This window comes from Aquarana catesbeiana, linkage group LG11 (assembly GCF_042186555.1).
Source record: "Aquarana catesbeiana isolate 2022-GZ linkage group LG11, ASM4218655v1, whole genome shotgun sequence".
Taxonomy (NCBI): domain Eukaryota; kingdom Metazoa; phylum Chordata; class Amphibia; order Anura; family Ranidae; genus Aquarana; species Aquarana catesbeiana.
In genome coordinates this window covers 24,035,134-24,053,416 of record NC_133334.1, presented here as the reverse complement: position 1 = coordinate 24,053,416, position 18,283 = coordinate 24,035,134, and the positions used below count along the sequence as shown (strand labels likewise).

The 18,283-nt window shown below is 41.4% G+C and overlaps 1 protein-coding gene across 1 annotated transcript in view; it reads right to left on the bottom strand.

Annotated features, from left to right (window-relative positions):
* Positions 1-18,283, bottom strand: part of GALNT18 (polypeptide N-acetylgalactosaminyltransferase 18) — a 505,691-nt gene that overhangs the window by 68,137 nt on the left and 419,271 nt on the right. Inside the window, exons 7-8 of the mRNA XM_073604079.1 lie at positions 7,994-8,179; positions 654-791 (exon numbers count right to left, since the gene is read on the bottom strand). Coding sequence (XP_073460180.1) covers positions 654-791; positions 7,994-8,179 — 324 coding nt within the window. The remainder of the gene's footprint in view (positions 1-653; positions 792-7,993; positions 8,180-18,283) is intronic.

The window sequence follows — 18,283 nt, the reverse complement described above, 5'->3', positions numbered from 1 at the left end:
GTAAGGGGTATTTTTCCCACCGAACCTCTAATGACTAATGTAAGGGGTATTTTTCCCACTAACCATTTAATGACCAATGTAGGGGTATTTTTCCCACCGAACCTCTAATGACTAATGTAAGGGGTATTTTTCCCACCGAACCTCTATTGACTAATGTGGGGGTATTTTTCCCACTAACCATTTCATGACCAATGTAGGGGTATTTTTCCCAACAAACCTCTAATGACTAATGTAAGGGGTATTTTTCCCACCGAACCTCTAATGACTAATGTAAGGGGTATTTTTCCCACCGAACCTCTATTGACTAATGTGGGGGTATTTTTCCCACTAACCATTTAATGACCAATGTAGGGGTATTTTTCCCACTGATCCTCTAATGAATTGGTTCTAGCAGGGGTTCCTTGAGAACTAAAAATGTCAAGCGTTTCTAGGTGGTAAATAAGTTGGTTGAGAAAAGCTGCTATAAACAGTACACAGTATATACATTTTCACAGAAGAGAGATGGAGAGATGGTATATAGTAAGTCTACATGGAAATATCACATAGCAGAGCTAAAGACAGCAAGTATACACATTTTGTTGACAGTCCTGACCGTCAGCACGCAGCATTGCAGATTGACGTGCATCTTTAACAGAAGAGATGAGGACACTCACCACCCCGTAGGCAATGTTGTCAGTATACGTTCTCATCTCGGGATACACAGTGACAAGATACCACCGGAAGGTCTTACACTGCAGCCTCTTCCTCAGGGCTTTCCTATCGGAAATGTCACCAATGTCAATCCCTGGGTCCTGCAGAAAGAAGAAGGAAAAGAAAGGAGTCAGTGACTTGCTGTCCCATTGCCCAGCATGGAAGTGAGCGTGGCAGAGCGATCTCCATCCAGAGAGGAGATCATATTGCTGCATTCTAGGAAAGTTACAACACAATACTGCCATTGAGGACCATCAATACTCCCTTTTATGTATTATAATGAAAACCAAAGCATTTTTTTGAGGAATCTTTTCTTTAGGCTCAATTCACAAAGCTGTTGGGCCCCTTTCACAGTAAGTGGTGACACAACGTATTACCGTGCATTAAGGGGCGCTGCATTTAGACACTTTCATTTAGAATGGGTGGCAGCGCACCTTAATACACGTGAAATCTAATCACCGGAAATATACTGCAACTATCCCAAACCCTGCAGCACCGCACCAGACCTGCTCCTCTCACTTCTCTACAGATGGACATATGAATTAAAGCCGCACTCCAATCTCTGCTCTTCCAAGTAGTTTATCTCAATTGTTAATGTAGTTATGATGTTTCCACCCAAAAAGCACTGCTTCTTTAACACATTTCAACACGAATGACTTGAGTCACTGCGCCCATGCTTTTTTGCATGTTCTGTAAGCTGGTCCGGGGGGATAGACATGGGAGGGGCCAGCCTTGGATTAGGCAGATGTCGGGACGCCATTTCTGAGGGGATATATGGATGTAGTTGTGAACTCAAGGCTCATTGTAGGGGATAGTATGAGGCGACTGTTTTTTTAATTTTGGATAGTCATCTTAATTTATTTGGAGCTAGTGGTTAATTTGACCTTCAGGCTTTTTACCTATTTGGGGTATTTTATTCATTAGGTGTTATTTACTTTTTAAAGTGAGGTTTCTTGGACACTTAAATACCTGAGAGATACCCGTGGACGCCCTATATATTTGGTGAGTGCTTATATTAATGGGTTCCTATTTTATCTAAGTTGTTTGGGGTCTCTCAATAGTCATGTTCAGTTGGTTTGCTTAATAGGGATCCTCTTGGGCATTGTTGGATAATTGGGGTGTTATTGATACCCCTTGGGTATGTTCACTATGTTGCATTCATTTCAAGAAGGGGGGGGTGTGTATCAGTCATATATATTTGATTTAGGTGTGTTTTTTTTTTTAGATTGAGGTTTATGGCCTTACATGATAGATGGTTTTATCATCCTAACCTCTATTTGTGTGTATATAGTCCCATGCACTTTAGTTAAGGGGTCATGTCCAGGTCAATCAACTGCCCCCACCACAGTTTGGACCTTTTGCCCTCTGTAGGAAGGTATATTCTGCCCCCCCCCCCCTTTTTTTTTTATTTCTCTCTCTCCTCCAGATGCCTAATTGCTATTATTATTTTGATTGTATATATTTTTGCATGTGTATTGCATTCCAATAGGGCTTTTATATCCGAAATTTAGGAAATTTGAAAATAAGAATGAAAATCTAAAAATTCAAAAGAATGAAAATCGAATATAATATAACCATCTCCTGAAATTAGAATTTCAAATAGAATAAATATGAAGTCGAACAGAATAGAAAAAAAAAGGAATATAATATAATAGAATATAACCTTCTTCCGAAATTCAAAAAGAATAAAATAGGAAATAAAATAATAGAATAGAAAGAATATAACCATATAACTGGGTTCCGAAGTTCGAATATAATAGAAAAGAAGAGAAAATAAAAAAAAAATAGAAAAAAAACAATAGAATGGAACAGAAAGAACATAACCATCTTCCTAAATTCAAATTTCGAATAGAATAAATTTGATTTTGAATGCAATTCGATTCGAATTTTCTGATTTCTGGAAAATTTTAATTGATTCAAATAAATGAACCGAACTCCGAAAATGAATTAAACAAATCTAACTGTAAATACTGAATCGAAACAAACTTTTTCGTTCTGCACATGTCTAGTCCTTGTGACTTCAAAGGGAATACATATAGGAAAATCGTAATAATGCAAGTATAAAATTATAAATACAATACAGCCAGTTACCTCACCGACACATGTGCTCTATAGGTCAAGCATGCCTTGCCAGACCTTCAGAGCTTCGTGCCGCAACCGAGTGTGTGACATCACCGCGGCTCTGTCCAATCACATAGCCAGAGTGTGTGAACCCAGAAGAACGTAGGGGGAACATGTCAGCCCTCTCAGCGATGACAGTCCAGTGCAAGGTAATTGCATAATGTGTTAGTATGTGCTAGTAACGGGGTTTTTTTTTTTTTTTTTTTACAACCGCGGTTTACAACCACTTTAACATGTATCATACAATTTAATTATTAAATGGAGATGGACAAAAAGGAGCCTTTTATTTTTTTTTGCTCTTTACCCAGAGATTAGCTTTAGCATAAGTTCCAAATGTTATTGGTCTCAGCAGGAAAAAAAACACTTATTTTATTTTTTTAAAAAAAGGATCCTTATCGTGGTGTGAATTGGGCCTTCTGTCTCGTACATTATTATACAAGGTGGAAAGTTACAACTGTAAATTGCAGAGCAGTTACGGTTTAGCGTTGCATTTAAAAACATAACATAAAAAAAAATGTCATTTACAAATAACTAATGGCTCGTACACAGTCACACTAAGAAAATCGGGCGACCATTTTCATCCAAAGAATTTTCGTACGATTTTCGTATAGTGTGTACACAACTTTCGACAGACGATTCTGAATTTTCGTACGAAAATTCCCAAAGGGACAAACGCTCAAATTTTTTCTCGTATGGGAACAGAACGAATGATTTTCGTTTACTGTGTACCGTTTTCATACAAGAAAAATCAGTAAAGAAAGACTGCACATGATCAGAAACATCAAACAAAAAAAAACCTTTGTCATACGAGTAGATTAGTACGAATTTTCTTTCATCAGCTCCGATTTGCTGTGAAATATCGAGGAAAATTGGATGAACGTTCGCCTGATTTTCTTATAGTGTGTACCCCCACTTTAGTCCTGCATTGAACCAATACCACCACAACCACAAACCACCCCCCCCCCCCCAATACCATTTAAAGCGGTAGTAAACCCCACTTGGTCATTTTTACCTACAGGTAAGCCTATAATAAGTTTTGTATATATAATAAAGTGCAGGGCTATGATGTCAGTGGGATAGACCCCAACCAAAATAACATTATACTCAATGCAATGACCTCATAAGTATATAAAGAAAGTGAGTATCTATATTCTATGATAAATGATCAGCCAATCTCTATACCTTGCATGAACAATAGTAGGAAATTTGATTGAAATTTGGTGAACAAATATTGTTGTGAAACAAAAAAATAATAACAATAAAAATAAAGTTAAGATAAATGTGCATTAATGAGTGCATATAGAAGTCCATAAACAGGTTATCACAATAATAAAGTGACTTGGAGCAGAGCTCGTTCTGGCGCGTTTCGTCTAAAAAGGCATCATCTTGGGTGGTGATAAGGTTTACCTGTAAGTAAAATGAATATCTCCTAAACGTGCACGGTTTAGTAGATATTCACCCTGAATACAGCCAGTTACGTCACCGACACATGTGCTCTATGGGTCAAGCATACCTAGCCAGACCTTCAGAGTTTCGCTCCGCAACCGAAGGTGTGACATCACCGCGGCTCTGTCCAATCACATAGCCAGAGTGCGTGAACCCAGAAGAACGTAGGGGGAACATGTCAGCTCTCTCAGCTGTGACAGTTCAGTGCAAGGTAATTGCATAATGTGCTAGTATGTGCTAGTAACGGGGTTTTTTTGGGGGGGTTTTTTTTAGATCCGTGGTTTACAACCACTTTAACTTGTATCATAAATGATGACAAAGGCACTGCCCTATCAATAGGTTCATAGCTGAAAGGTAAAAGCTGGACTGATGAATAGATGACCCTAGTTGAGGTTCGGATACAATTTTGTAGCAGGCCAGAGGTGGAGTTTGGGGACCCGTGCCAACGTAACAAAGACGACATTCTGAATCTGTGACGTTCCTTTCCCATTCTGCAGCTCACATACAACTAACCGTTTAGTAAAATACAAATATTGGTTTGTTCAACTTTAAACTGTCCAAGTTTATTTTTCCAGCTTCTTCCGAAATGACTATTTAAAGTCACAACAGGAATGCTCCGTCCTGTTCCTACGGTTTTAAAAAGAAAGAGCCGGAATTAAAGTTACATTAGTCGCCTTTTTGACGAATGGATCAGTTGAGCTAAATGTTACCGAGCTGTTTGAAATCACCGGCATATTTGTCTTATCCCTGGGAAAGATAAATACATTTCCAGGCGCGTCCTATGCTAATGTCCTCATTAAATGCACATTCTTTACCTTGTGCCTACGTTTGGAGAGAGGGGAGCTAGTGACGGGAATAGAGGGAGTAGGACGCGCTCTCTGTAGGTATCCAACGCACAAGAGAAGTCCTTGTTGTCACACAGATGGGGGGTTGACAAGTTTCATCAAGTGATTGGCGCTGGTGGCATCCCCCGACGCTTGCCGAATTACCATTTGTAAAGGTGAACATGGAATGTAGTCGATAGAGTTGTCTTGATTTTCTCAATAAATCACCTACAAACTTCTGCCGCTGTCATTTTCTGATAAATATTACACTTTTCAAGCTGCTAATCCAGTATGAAGGTAGGTGAGTGTATTTCCACTTAAAGATGAACTCTGTGCAACCAGATAAATATAGGAGGTGCAATACTCATATGTGTACAGTGCTATCTACCAAATAATATGTAATTCTTTAAGGCTGCCAGGCAGCACCAACCAGTACAGGGACACCACTTTCTCTGTTACTATAATGCAGGGGGCTTCAAACCACAGGGGGGAAAGAACTCTGATGGGGACCCTGATGTAAGGGGGGGAAAACTCTGATGGGGACCCTGATGGAGTTTGAGGGGTGGCTCTGATTGGTTTAAAGTTTATTTGGAAATTTCTTTGCTTTGTTTTATTGAAGCGTTTTCTCTGTTCCAAATCAAATCATGCTGATTTCAAAACAGATTTAGGTATTTGTGCTAATTGTATGCAAAAATACATTATATTCCCTTGTAAAGAAATACAACTACATTAAATGTTTTTCATGTTCAGCTTTAGGAAGAATCTGTCAGGTTATAAATAGCCCCTGGCATATGTGTTTTTGAGGGAGCATGGCCAATTACTGTCAATCTGATTGTTTCTACATTACTTAGAGAACAAATGATAAGCACATACTTTTTTCCAATCTATGCTTCAAATACTCCATGTTTGTTTCAGGTCAGTGACTACTAAGTGATTCAGCAAGGATAAGGATAACAGCCCCAGTGACAGCGCCTTCTGAGACACGTCAGCATTGCTTGAGTTTAGAAGATGACTGATGTAGAATAGAAAGATGTTGGAGAGACGTCCTGAAGTGGACACCCTAGACCAGGTGGAGGGACGTCCTAAAGTGGACACCCTAGACCAGGTGGAGAGACGTCCTAAAGTGGACACCCTAGACCAGGTGGAGAGACGTCCTAAAGTGGACACCCTAGACCAGGTGGAGAGACGTCCTAAAGTGGACACCCTAGACCAGGTGGAGAGACGTCCTAAAGTGGACACCCTAGACCAGGTGGAGAGACGTCCTAAAGTGGACACCCTAGACCAGGTGGAGAGACGTCCTAAAGTGGACACCCTAGACCAGGTGGAGAGACGTCCTAATGTGGACACCCTAGACCAGGTGGAGAGACGTCCTAATGTGGACACCCTAGACCAGGTGGAGAGACGTCCTAAACTGGACACCCTAGACCAGGTGGAGTGACGTCCTAAAGTGGACATCATAGATATAGTGGAGAGATGTCCTAAAGTGGATACCCTAGACAATTGTAGAGCATTGTAAGTTATAGACCTCCTTTTGAGAGATGGTTCTACGTATCCTATATTTATAGATATGTTATTGATCTAATTTCAGAGCATTCTACTCCTGATGAGGGGTGTGAGCCATGAAACGTGCGTCGAGTATACAGCGAACTGATGCCCAGACAAGTTTGGCTCACTAAGAGCAATTGCTTATGTTTATTTAATTAATATCAATTGATGAGCGTTTTATGAAATTGTACTGCTAATCATGTTGTATTTGACTTTGTATAACAGTTCGCTTGTATGAATATACAGTTATTTACAGTATATTGTGTCCTTTACTAAAGATTGGCGCTTTTTAACTTGATTTGTAATCAATAAATAATTCAATGATCAATATGAACAAGGCATTAATTCAGTGACATGCCTCATACAAAGTCCCATTCCTTCCTCTTTTTTTGTCTAGATTATAGAAACAGTTGAAAGAAGCCTTCTTAAAAACGAATATTTTAAAATCGATCAGTTCTCTTTAGCCAGCAAGATAAAGTTGTGTAAAGTTCGCTTATCAAATATGGCAGATCATACTGCATCTTAGTTGGTTGTCTAATTGGAAATACCACCGTTCCTCGGTGAGGCATCTGGCCAACGCAGTCAGGGCTTACATCCCAGTACATTGGAAATCAACCTCACACCCTACCGTAGGCCAATAGATGCAATCAGTCAAAGACATTATGTGGATGGAGGAGGTTACCTCATCTCTGAAGAGACAGGAGGCACGATTTAAAAAAAAAAACTTGGTTCTATTGGACCCAATTCACCTTTTCTGACTAGTACAAAGAACTCATTGAGCAAGACACTGTCAACTGAGGCGATCTTGGACCAACTGGGTAGCTAACCCCCTCCCTTCCCTCTTTTTTTTTTCCCTCTTTCCCCCATTCCTTTTCTTCCATTCCTCTTTGTCTTTTTCCACATCTTGTATCTCTTCTCAGTATTGCCTTAAAAACCAATGACGAAGGGCCCTGGGTCTTACCGTCAGCGACACGTGTTTATTATCCCAAAAGGACTGTCTACTTGCTGACCCATGTACGATGGTCTTGACCTAGGTAGTTGCCTCCGGAAATGACACACCTTAACAATTCATATGGTTTCTTTGTGGTGACTTTCTTTATGATGTTAATGCTGCAACTTTTTTCTCTATGGCCACTTCTGTTAACTGGAAGATGGTTCTTATATTGTATAACTTGATTTTCTTGTTACCAAACAAAAAAGATATGGCAGACCAAGTCATAAAACCAAGTTACAGGATATATGACCATGACTGAAAAGCCCAGCGTACCCTCTGTTCTAAAGAAGGGAACCTGACATTTGAGCATACTTGTGGCAGTCATCAGAAACACCTGTTATCTTGGATAAATGACCATTAGTGACCACCGTACCTCTTGTGGGATGTTCCAGGCCATGTAGACGTGACTCTTAAACTCATCCATCCAGACCTCCGCCACTCTCAGGGCATTCCTGCGCACATGGGCTGTCAGATCCTCAGTGTACGGCTTGTGGGCTCTCTCTATGTGAGCGATACGGGAGCAGGGCAGAACCTCGACACTGCCCCCACACTGCCATACCTAGAAAGGAAGGGAACAATCTGAGTACAGCGCACAGGAAATGCAATAAATATGTGGGGCTTTTTTTCATTATTACAAAGATGCTCCATAAGACTTAGCATTTTTTTTTTTTATTAGCCCTAGCTGGATTTTTCTACCTTTATTTTCTTTATGGTACTGATCATACCACCACACTTGTCCACGTCCTCTTATTTTCCTTTCTATAGCACAGTATGTCTCAAAATATCAACAGACAATAGATGAAATGTACTCTGGGGTGTAAAGAGAATCCGTCAAGGCTGGGCTTGTGCAAGAATTAAAAAAAAAAAAAAAACAATAACCGGAAGTGACGTCTGCTGGACTTGGAACCGAAAATTACGTCAACACGTTTCGCCCTCCCACAGGGCGTCATCAAGGACCACTGGTTATAGGTGGAACGCACGCCAACAGCGGCGTTTCCTATTGCAATATCCTGATATTTTATGCCTGTTTTTACTCTGCATTTTCTAAGTATCCTTTCTACTTGCGCAATAAAGATATTGCCAAACGGTACTTCACTATAGTTCCCTCCTTTTGTTTCATTTTGGGTACTAATATCTACGGATGATTTTCATGAGCATGTGAGAGCTGCCTGGTGAATTGATGTAAAGTTGCCATTCCTGGCCATCATTTTAAGCCTGAAACGACCCCTAGACTGAAAGGCTAAGGGTCCATTCCATCTGGCGAGGGGGGGACACAGCAGGGGGTGTTGCGCACCTCCAATTTTTTGGAACACTTTGCACTTTATGGATTGGAGCACATCGTTCACTTTTATATGGACATTCACTTATGAATTGTATTACGGTATATGGTTCTAAGTTAATGTTTATTAATGCGAGCGCTGTAATATATATACAGTATGTTTTTGTTTTGTCAAGTGAATAGCACCTTGTGTACAGCAGCTGCAAGATATATTTTTGCAAAAATCTTTTTCTCAATTGTTTTAATCCTAGCGCGAGTATAGATATTTAGAATATATTTTGTTCACTTGTGCAAGAATTTGAGTACTCTGGCTTAAAGTAATCATAACTGTGCAGGCTTACTTATTAAAGATTTATATTTTCCCATTAGTTTGCTGTAATTACTTATCTCTGAGCCTGAAACTTCAGCTTGAGACTGTTGGATATTTGAGGTCATGTTAGGTCTGACCTGGGAACACCTAATGAACGGCAGGTAAATAAAGGAGCACACAGCAAGATTTAAGGTGTGACAAATGCAGAGTAAAGATTTACTATTTTATAGGGAACATCTAGAAATGTAAGAATAAGCTAGTGAATAAAAACCAAAAACAAGTAGTGCTAGATAAATGCAAGTAGATCAAAAACTAAAACACATATAACACATATCACAATAAATGTTTCTAAGGTGCAAAGTAAAACAATAGTAAGGTGCAGTAATAAACTTGATGATCAGCGCGTAGTGCTAGTGATGGCCACTAGGAGGCGTAAAAAACAAGTGTATACAAGTGCAAAATATGCTACCGTGTTTGCCTGAAAATAACACCTACCCCGAAAATAAGACCTAGCGTTATTTTCCAGTAGGGCTGCAATATAAACCCTACCTTGAAAATAAGCCCTAGTTTAAAATGCTTGTAAAATCCTATAATCCACTCTATTACAGTAGTATATAATGTACAATGTGTTTGTTTCTCTAATATAAATGCGGGGAAGAGAGCTCCAGCATCAACAGATCGTTGGATAAAGTGACGTTCCCTTCACCATGAGACTTGAAAAAATAATAACAGCTGATTCCAGGCCAACCCACTGGACACCTTAATGTGCACAAGCCCCTCGGATGCTTTGGACAGGGGTCTTCAAAGGATCCCTCTTGGGTGGATGCAGCAATGGGTCATGCAATGGATATGGACACAGCCTTCGCCTCCAATTTGCTCAGTTAAAACATTTAATAAAGTGTACTAGGTAGATAAACTCACTTAGTAAAAAACGCTAAAATAACAATACACGAGCAGCGAGCTTGTATGCTTATGTCACTTCCGGTTTCACCTATTGCTCCAATCCCGACGTGTATCGCTACATCACGTGACTTCATCAAGGGATCTACTTGCATTTATCTAGCACTACTTGTTTTTGTTTTTTTGACTAGCACTTTATTATAGTGATTTACATTTCTTGTTAGAGAGTTCACAGGGCAGCATCACAACACTATTCATTTACTTGTTTATCTGCCAAGTATCAGTTAATTAGGTGCTTGCAGCAGTGCACCCAATTTGTTGACAGCGCGGGAGTACCATTTATACTTTGATCTAGAAATGTTAATTGTGCCCTGAAAAATGTAGCTTTACCATAAACTCTTCCTGAAAAATAGCAGGGCACTGCTGGGCCTTGAGCCCATAGCTGTATTTGCACAGTGCTAAGGCACTGCTGCCCTTGACTACTAATCTCAGGAGATTTGGTGATGTCATTACTGTGCAGCTCACTCTTCTCTTTGCTGGAGGGGAAGCTGTACCTAAGGATCTGCAGTGCAAGGATCTCTCTGCTTCATTTGTTTTTTTCTTTTGCATTTGGGCTTCCACCACCATAACCGCTTTTTTTTATTTATTTATTTATTTTTTTTATATGTCATTCTTCACACCAGTTATCATAAGGGTAGCTCTGAGATGAGGAAGCAAAACCCTGCTCCTCTACCAAAATGACTATTTACTCCAAGAAACACAGTGCAGGACAGGGCTTAATAAGTTGGTTTGGGGGTAAGATCAGCTGTAGAGAGACCATGGATAATGCTGGTGATTAGTACTTTGCCCTCTATTTGGGCACAGCTTTAAGGTTTTCATGCCGCTTTAAACCATCTTAGTGCCACATAGGAGATGGCGGAGGACCCCATTACACCTCCCTAAGAAAAATACATCCATTTATTATTTTTGTCATTACTAATGTTGGAATTTGTATACATGTATATAAGTAACAACATCTAGTAGCTCAATAAAAACACCAGACTGTGCTGGAAGGCAAGGGATACAGAATTTCATCATTTTTTTACTCATACAGGCATCTGTATATCATTGACTATTAGAAGCACAGGGAGAAAGTAGGCATTTTCACACAGATGGGGCTGTTGAGATTTTGTTAAAGTAGAACTATAGCTAAAACATTTTTTTTTTCATTTTGGATAGAGTAAGGGAGGGTTATAGCCCCTGTAAGATTATTTTTTTTCGCCATCTGTGTCCCATTGCGAAGATTTCTCTTCACTTCCTGTGCCATAGCCAAAACAAAGTGAGAGGAAATGCCCGCAAATTAAGGGAGTTCCTTGGGGATCCCCAGGTGTCCCCACTGGAAAATTTCCCTTCTATGACTTTTCTGGGAACAACCCAAAATTTGGGATTTTCTTTACTTTCAATCATCATGATAAACGGGGCACCGGTCTATGGATTCCAATGGGGAAGGGCTTCAAAAAAGGGTGGGCTTGGAGTGCAGAGCACTGCACCTGAAGCCCACCCAGTTGTGTGACACTAGCAAATGAATATTCGCTACTTTCACACTAAATCTCCTCCCCGCCAATCAGGAAGCAGGTCTGAAGCCCATTTCCTGATTGGCCAAAATGCCAGGCGATCCTATTGGACACCTAGAGCCAGGAGGAGCAGAGAGGAGACGCACAGCGGAAGCTGCTCCAGGAGAGGACACCAGAGCCGCTTTCCCCGAGCCCGCCACGCTTAAGGACACCGGACTAGGGCGACCGCGCTGGAAGATGGCTGCACTCTATATCAGCTCCGCTCCTCGGCTGTCCAGCACACTCCAAAAGGAACCCAACCGCGGCTCTCGCTGCCCGCATTCAGCTCTCACAACACCCCCAGACCTCGTCAAATGTCCCAGCGGCATCGAGACATCTGCCCGCCTCATGCTGAAGGACACCAGAGCCTGCCACCAGCCACCGTGATGGGGTAAGGACCGTCCGACAGCGGGTGGGGGGGTTTGCTGGGGGTGATAGTGCCGCGCCGCTGGCTGCCTGGGGGGGGGGGTTGTACTAGTGCTGCTCCTCTGGTTGTTCGCCGCCCCCCCCCCCCCCCCCCAAAAAGAAAAAAAACACCAGTCGCCACTGCAACCTTGCATTCAGTGGGAGAGTGAAGTTCAGTGGTGGTCAACTGGAAGAATGCTCCTTACATTGGTGATCAGTGCAAAGAATAGCTCTTACATTGGTGATCAGTGAGAAGAATGCTCCTTACATTGGTGGTCAATGAGAAGAATGCTACTTACATTGAGGGTCAGTGGATAAAATGCCGCTTACATTGGCGGTCAGTGGGAAGAATGCTCCTTGCATTGGTTGTCAGTGAGAAGAATGCTCCTTACATTGGTGGTCAATGAGAAGAATGCTACTTACATTGAGGGTCAGTGGATAAAATGCCGCTTACATTGGCGGTCAGTGGGAAGAATGCTCCTTGCATTGGTTGTCAGTGAGAAGAATGCTACTTACTATTGGTGGTCAGTGGGAAGAATGTCCCTTACTATTGGTCAGTGAGAAGAATGCTCCTTACATTGGCGGTTAGTGGGCAAATGTCCCTTACATTGGTGATCAGTGGGAAGAATGCTCCTTACATTGGTGATCAGTGGGAAGAATGCTCCTTACATTTGTGATCGGTGGGAAGAATGCTCCTTACATTGGTGATCGGTGGGAAGAATGCTCCTTACATTGGTGATCGGTGAGAAGAATGTTCCTTACATTGGTGATCGGTGGGAAGAATGTTCCTTACATTGGTGATCGGTGGGAAGAATGTTCCTTACATTGGTGATCAGTGGGAAGAATGCTCCTTACATTGGCGGTCAGTGGGAAGAATGTCCCTTACTTTAGTGATCAGTGAGAAGAATGCTACTTCCATCTCAAGGCCAAACAAACCTCACAGTCGCTGCTTCTGCAGGCAATCACACCACAAGCTCTAATGCTCATTTTTCTCTGCAGGTAATACATTTCATAGCTATGGGGTAATACAGACAGTCCTTGGCCGCTTTTTATTGAATGCAACAATAATAACATTTATTCTGGACACACACCGGTGAATTGGCGCTCTCATCTTTTTCTCTTTATCTATTCGTTACTTCAGACAGTTTATGCATCAGATGATATCAGAACAAATAGCAGTCTGTTTCTAAAAAAGATGATATTCCTGAATCAGTCTTTCCTTACATTGGACCCCGGCTGGCTGGACACGCACTGGCACAGAAGGACGTTTAAATAATGGATTGTGCGCAATCACCTCATCGCAGGACGGCCAGGATGGAGTTATCGGAGGATTTAATGACAGTATTGATCCATGCCAGAGATGGAAATCCTATTTAATTCAGTCACCCGTGCCTCTGTCCCTTTGCTTCGCATTACAATACAAAGAGAACAAATTATAGCTTGATTACCATCTGTTACGTCAATTATCCTGTACTCTGCTGACAACAAGCGTGAGCTTTTCTGTTATTACAAGGTCCATTGTACACTAGAATAGCCAGGTTTTCTGTGTACTAAGAAGATTTTCTTGTGCCCGGACTTATAATTACAAGGAGACTGTTGCCCAAATAACAGAATCAAATATATACATACAGTAGTTTTCAAATTTATAACATATCCACTGGATAAAAAATGGCCTTCCCAAGTTTTGTAATACAGGGGAACCCCTAAAATAACTTTAAAGTCTCAGGGAACTCCTGCCAATAAGATCTACCCCTCATCTTATGTTAGTCTGAACAGTAAGTGGTTGATGTAGGAATAAATAAAAGACTATGCATTTAATGTTTTTTAACACTCAGTGCTACTATTAATTTAAACAAATAATAATGGCAAGAAAAGAAATCCAGGCAAGAAAAAAGTGAATTGTTCCCACACACCGGTGATGAGTGGAAAAAGCCTCATTACCATGAAGGTTGGTAAAATGCCTCTGAGGTCAACTAGAGAAGGGCCCCTCCCTAAACTGGTATGTGGAGAATAAGAAGAATGTTCCTTACATTGGTGATCAGTAAGAAGAATGTTCCTTACATTGGTGATCAGTGGGAAGAATGCTCCTTACACTGGTGATCAGTGAGAAGAATGTTCCTTACATTGGTGATCAGTGAGAAGAATGTTCCTTACATTGGTGATCAGTGAGAAGAATGTTCCTTACATTGGTGATCAGTGAGAAGAATGTTCCTTACATTGGTGATCAGTGAGAAGAATGTTCCTTACATTGGTGATCAGTGAGAAGAATGTTCCTTACATTGGTGATCAGTGAGAAGAATGTTCCTTACATTGGTGATCAGTGAGAAGAATGTTCCTTACATTGGTGATCAGTGAGAAGAATGTTCCTTACATTGGTGATCAGTGAGAAGAATGTTCTTTACATTGGTGATCAGTGAGAAGAATGTCCCTTACATTGGTGATCAGTGAGAAGAATGTCCCTTACATTGGTGATCAGTGAGAAGAATGTTCCTTACATTGGTGATCAGTGAGAAGAATGTTCCTTACATTGGTGATCAGTGGGAAGAATGTCCCTTACATTGGTGATCAGTGAGAAGAATGTCCCTTACATTGGTGATCAGTGGGAAGAATGTTCCTTACATTGGTGGTCAGTGGGAAGAATGTTCCTTACATTGGTGATCAGTGAGAAGAATGTTCCTTACATTGGTGATCAGTGGGAAGAATGTCCCTTACATTGGTGATCAGTGAGAAGAATGTTCTTTACATTGGTGATCAGTGAGAAGAATGTTCTTTACATTGGTGATCAGTGAGAAGAATGTTATTTACATTGGTGATCAGTGAGAAGAATGTCCCTTACATTGGTGATCAGTGAGAAGAATGTTCCTTACATTGGTGATCAGTGAGAAGAATGCTCCTTACATTGGTGATCAGTGAGAAGAATGTTCCTTACATTGGTGATCAGTGGGAAGAATGTTCCTTACATTGGTGATCAGTGAGAAGAATGTTCCTTACATTGGTGATCAGTGGGAAGAATGTTCCTTACATTGGTGATCAGTGGGAAGAATGTTCCTTACATTGGTGATCAGTGGGAAGAATGTTCCTTACATTGGTGATCAGTGGGAAGAATGTTCCTTACATTGGTGATCAGTGGGAAGAATGTTCCTTACATTGGTGATCAGTGAGAAGAATGTTCCTTACATTGGTGATCAGTAGGAAGAATGCTCCTTACATTGGTGATCAGTGGGAAGAATGCTCCTTACATTGGGACAGACCCCCCCGCCAGAACACTCCAGTCAGCGCTCTCAGCCATTGGCTAAGCGATTGTGAGACGGTTGGCAGACCTTTTTTTGGACATAACCCTTCGTCAGAGGCCGGCCGCCGTACACACGAATATTAACCATTAATCTCTAAACTTTTTTTTGGTTTAACAGTTTTACACCTTTAACATATATTTACCCATTTTAAAAAGCGCTAAATTGAAAGAAAAAAAAAGAAAAAAAACTTTATTTCATTTGCAAATAACTTTGCAAAGCTTTGTACCAGAATCATAATTTTAGTGTAATTTTAAACAGGACAAATTTCAGAATGAAATGCTCACTTTTTATGTGCAGTCACACTATTTTTAAACGAACACTGCTTAAAAAAAAAATAAAAATTATTTTGTTTAGTTTTTCTGTATTGCAAAAAAAAATTAATAATAAATTCTTGACAATATCATGAAAAGAAAGCCTTGTTTGTCCTTAAAGAGGAAGTAAACTCTTTGTATTAAAAATCAGGCAGGGTATTTATGGCAGAGACCCTATTGGTCTCTTCTGCCATAAATGCATCCTTCTGCCTGTCATGTTCACTGAGCTGCGCATGTGCAGCTCAGCAAACATTTACGGCCCTGATCAGTCCCCGATCTGTGCTGCGGGGATGTGACTTCCATGCGCATGCGCCGGGAGTGGCATAATCGCGGCCTGACCTATCAAGTGGCCAAAGGCACGGGACTTGGGAGGAAGACCGGGCGAAGATGAAAGCGTCGGGGGGTGGGGCCCGCCTTCCTGCCTGCCCGCCGGATCGGTTCCAGTGCTGTGCTTGGAGGACACCATAGGACAGGTAAGTCTGCCATAATGTACTAATATGCTGTGCATACTAGTACATTACGGCATAAACCACCTGGGGGGGGCCTTGAAGAAAAATAAAAATTCAGCGGACTTTACTTCCACTTTAAGATAACAAGGTAATACATATACAGTGGAACCTTGGTTAACGAGTAACACGGTTAACAAGCCTGTTGAAAGACGAGCAACTTTTTAAAAAAAATTTGGACTCAGTTTGAGAGTGTTGTCCCGCAAAACGAGCAGAATTCAAGCTAATAGGGTGTGCAGCACTGCATTTGGCAAGAGGTGCGGGGGCGCCGGTGACACTCGGAATGTTTCGGAGCCGTTTGGAAATACGCGGAATCACTCGGAAATACTCCGTTCCCGAGCCTTTCCGAGTTCAGCTGACCTGTCCCAGAGTATTTGCGAGTCTCTGCGGCGCCCCCCACCCCCACCTCTGGCCACATGCGGTATTGCGTGCGATAGAAGTCAATGCGGAACTTATTATCTTTGTTTCCATTGACTTCTATGGGGAAACCCGCTTTGATATGCGAGTGCTTTGGATTACAAGCTTTCTCCTGGAACGGATTATGCTCGTGAACCAAGGTTCCACTGTATTGTGTTATTTCTGTAATTACAAAGTTGCTGCCAAATAGGTCCATAGCAGAAATGTAAAAATTGCTCTGGCCCATAGGGGGTGAACAGGTGCGATGGGGGAAGGGGTAAATTGGTTGTAAAGGCCTAAAGGGTTTTTTTTTTTTTTTTTTTTTACCTTCATGCATTCTCTGCAACAAGATTTTTTTTCTTATTTTTTTGGGTAAGCATGTGAAATAAAAATGATTTTTCATATGGAATAGTATTATTACAGTTGCCAAAATGCAATATTCCCTATAAAGATAACAGATTGTAACTTTTCTGGTAAAGCCGACGGCAGCTTACAATTGGGCCAAACCATGGCAAAAGAAAAGGGGATCTTTCCAAACCATAAAAAAAAGTTAACCTGGAGCTTTTCTTTAAGACTTTTTCCTGCAAAAATGCTATGGAGTCGTTATTCTGTTAGCATCTGTGTGCAGAGGGTGGGCTGCTGCCCTCATCACAATCTGCGCCGCACAGCTGACAATCTGTTTCTTGCTCTTCTGCGTAGCGAATGTTGATATTTGTCCTCTGAAACACCATTTACATGTACTAAATGTATCCCCTTTCTGCACGTTCTCCGCAGGCATGGCACACGGCCCATGCCACAGATGGCTGCTGGGTAAGGGCTGGATGCGGAGCTGGCCAAACTGGAAGGCGCTACCCTGCCAGGCAGATTGTAGGAAATTTGTAGCTGTACCGCTCATAAAGAAACCAAGACAATAAAACAATTGTTCTCCTCCGTCCTTAGGATGAATTAAACATATACTTGCTTGAAATGTAAAGATGCCTTTTGAATGGAAGATGCCAGACCTAAATCTGGACCCGATCAGTCCTGCAGATTTTGGCTCAATGGAGACATAGCAAAAATCCCGACAGCAGTTTAAAGCAGAACTCCAATCAAACCTTTTCTGCTTTAAAGCTGAACTTTAATAATGAAGTAAAAAAACTCCCATTCAGTGATGCTTCACCCGCACCTCAAGGGTTACCTACTCATTTCCATCCAGGGGTCATAGAAAAGCACCTTTACTTATCTGATTCTCTGCTCAATTGGGCTATTCTATGTTACCAGTCCGGTCCTAGGAAGCCACTTCTCCCCTGCACTCAGGTAGACTGAGGTCCTCTGACATTAAGACTGATGCAGGGACCATCAAGTGAAGAATAGTCCACTGGTGGAGCGCCGCATGCTGGGGAAGCAGAGGATCAGGTAAGTGAAAGTGCTTTTCCTGACCCTTAAACAGAAAGGAGTAGGGCTTTCATTTTTCCGGGAAGTATAACTATATGCAAAACTTTTTCATTTTGAATAGAGGGAGGGTCATAATCCCTAAAAAATTTTTTTTTGCCATCTGTGTCCCATTGAGGAGATTCCCCTTCACTTCCTGTCCCATCGCCAAAACAGGAAGTGAGAGGAAATCCCTACAAAGTGAAGGATACCCAGTGTGCCACCAGGACCATCAGGCTACAGATCCTGCTTGCTGTTCCA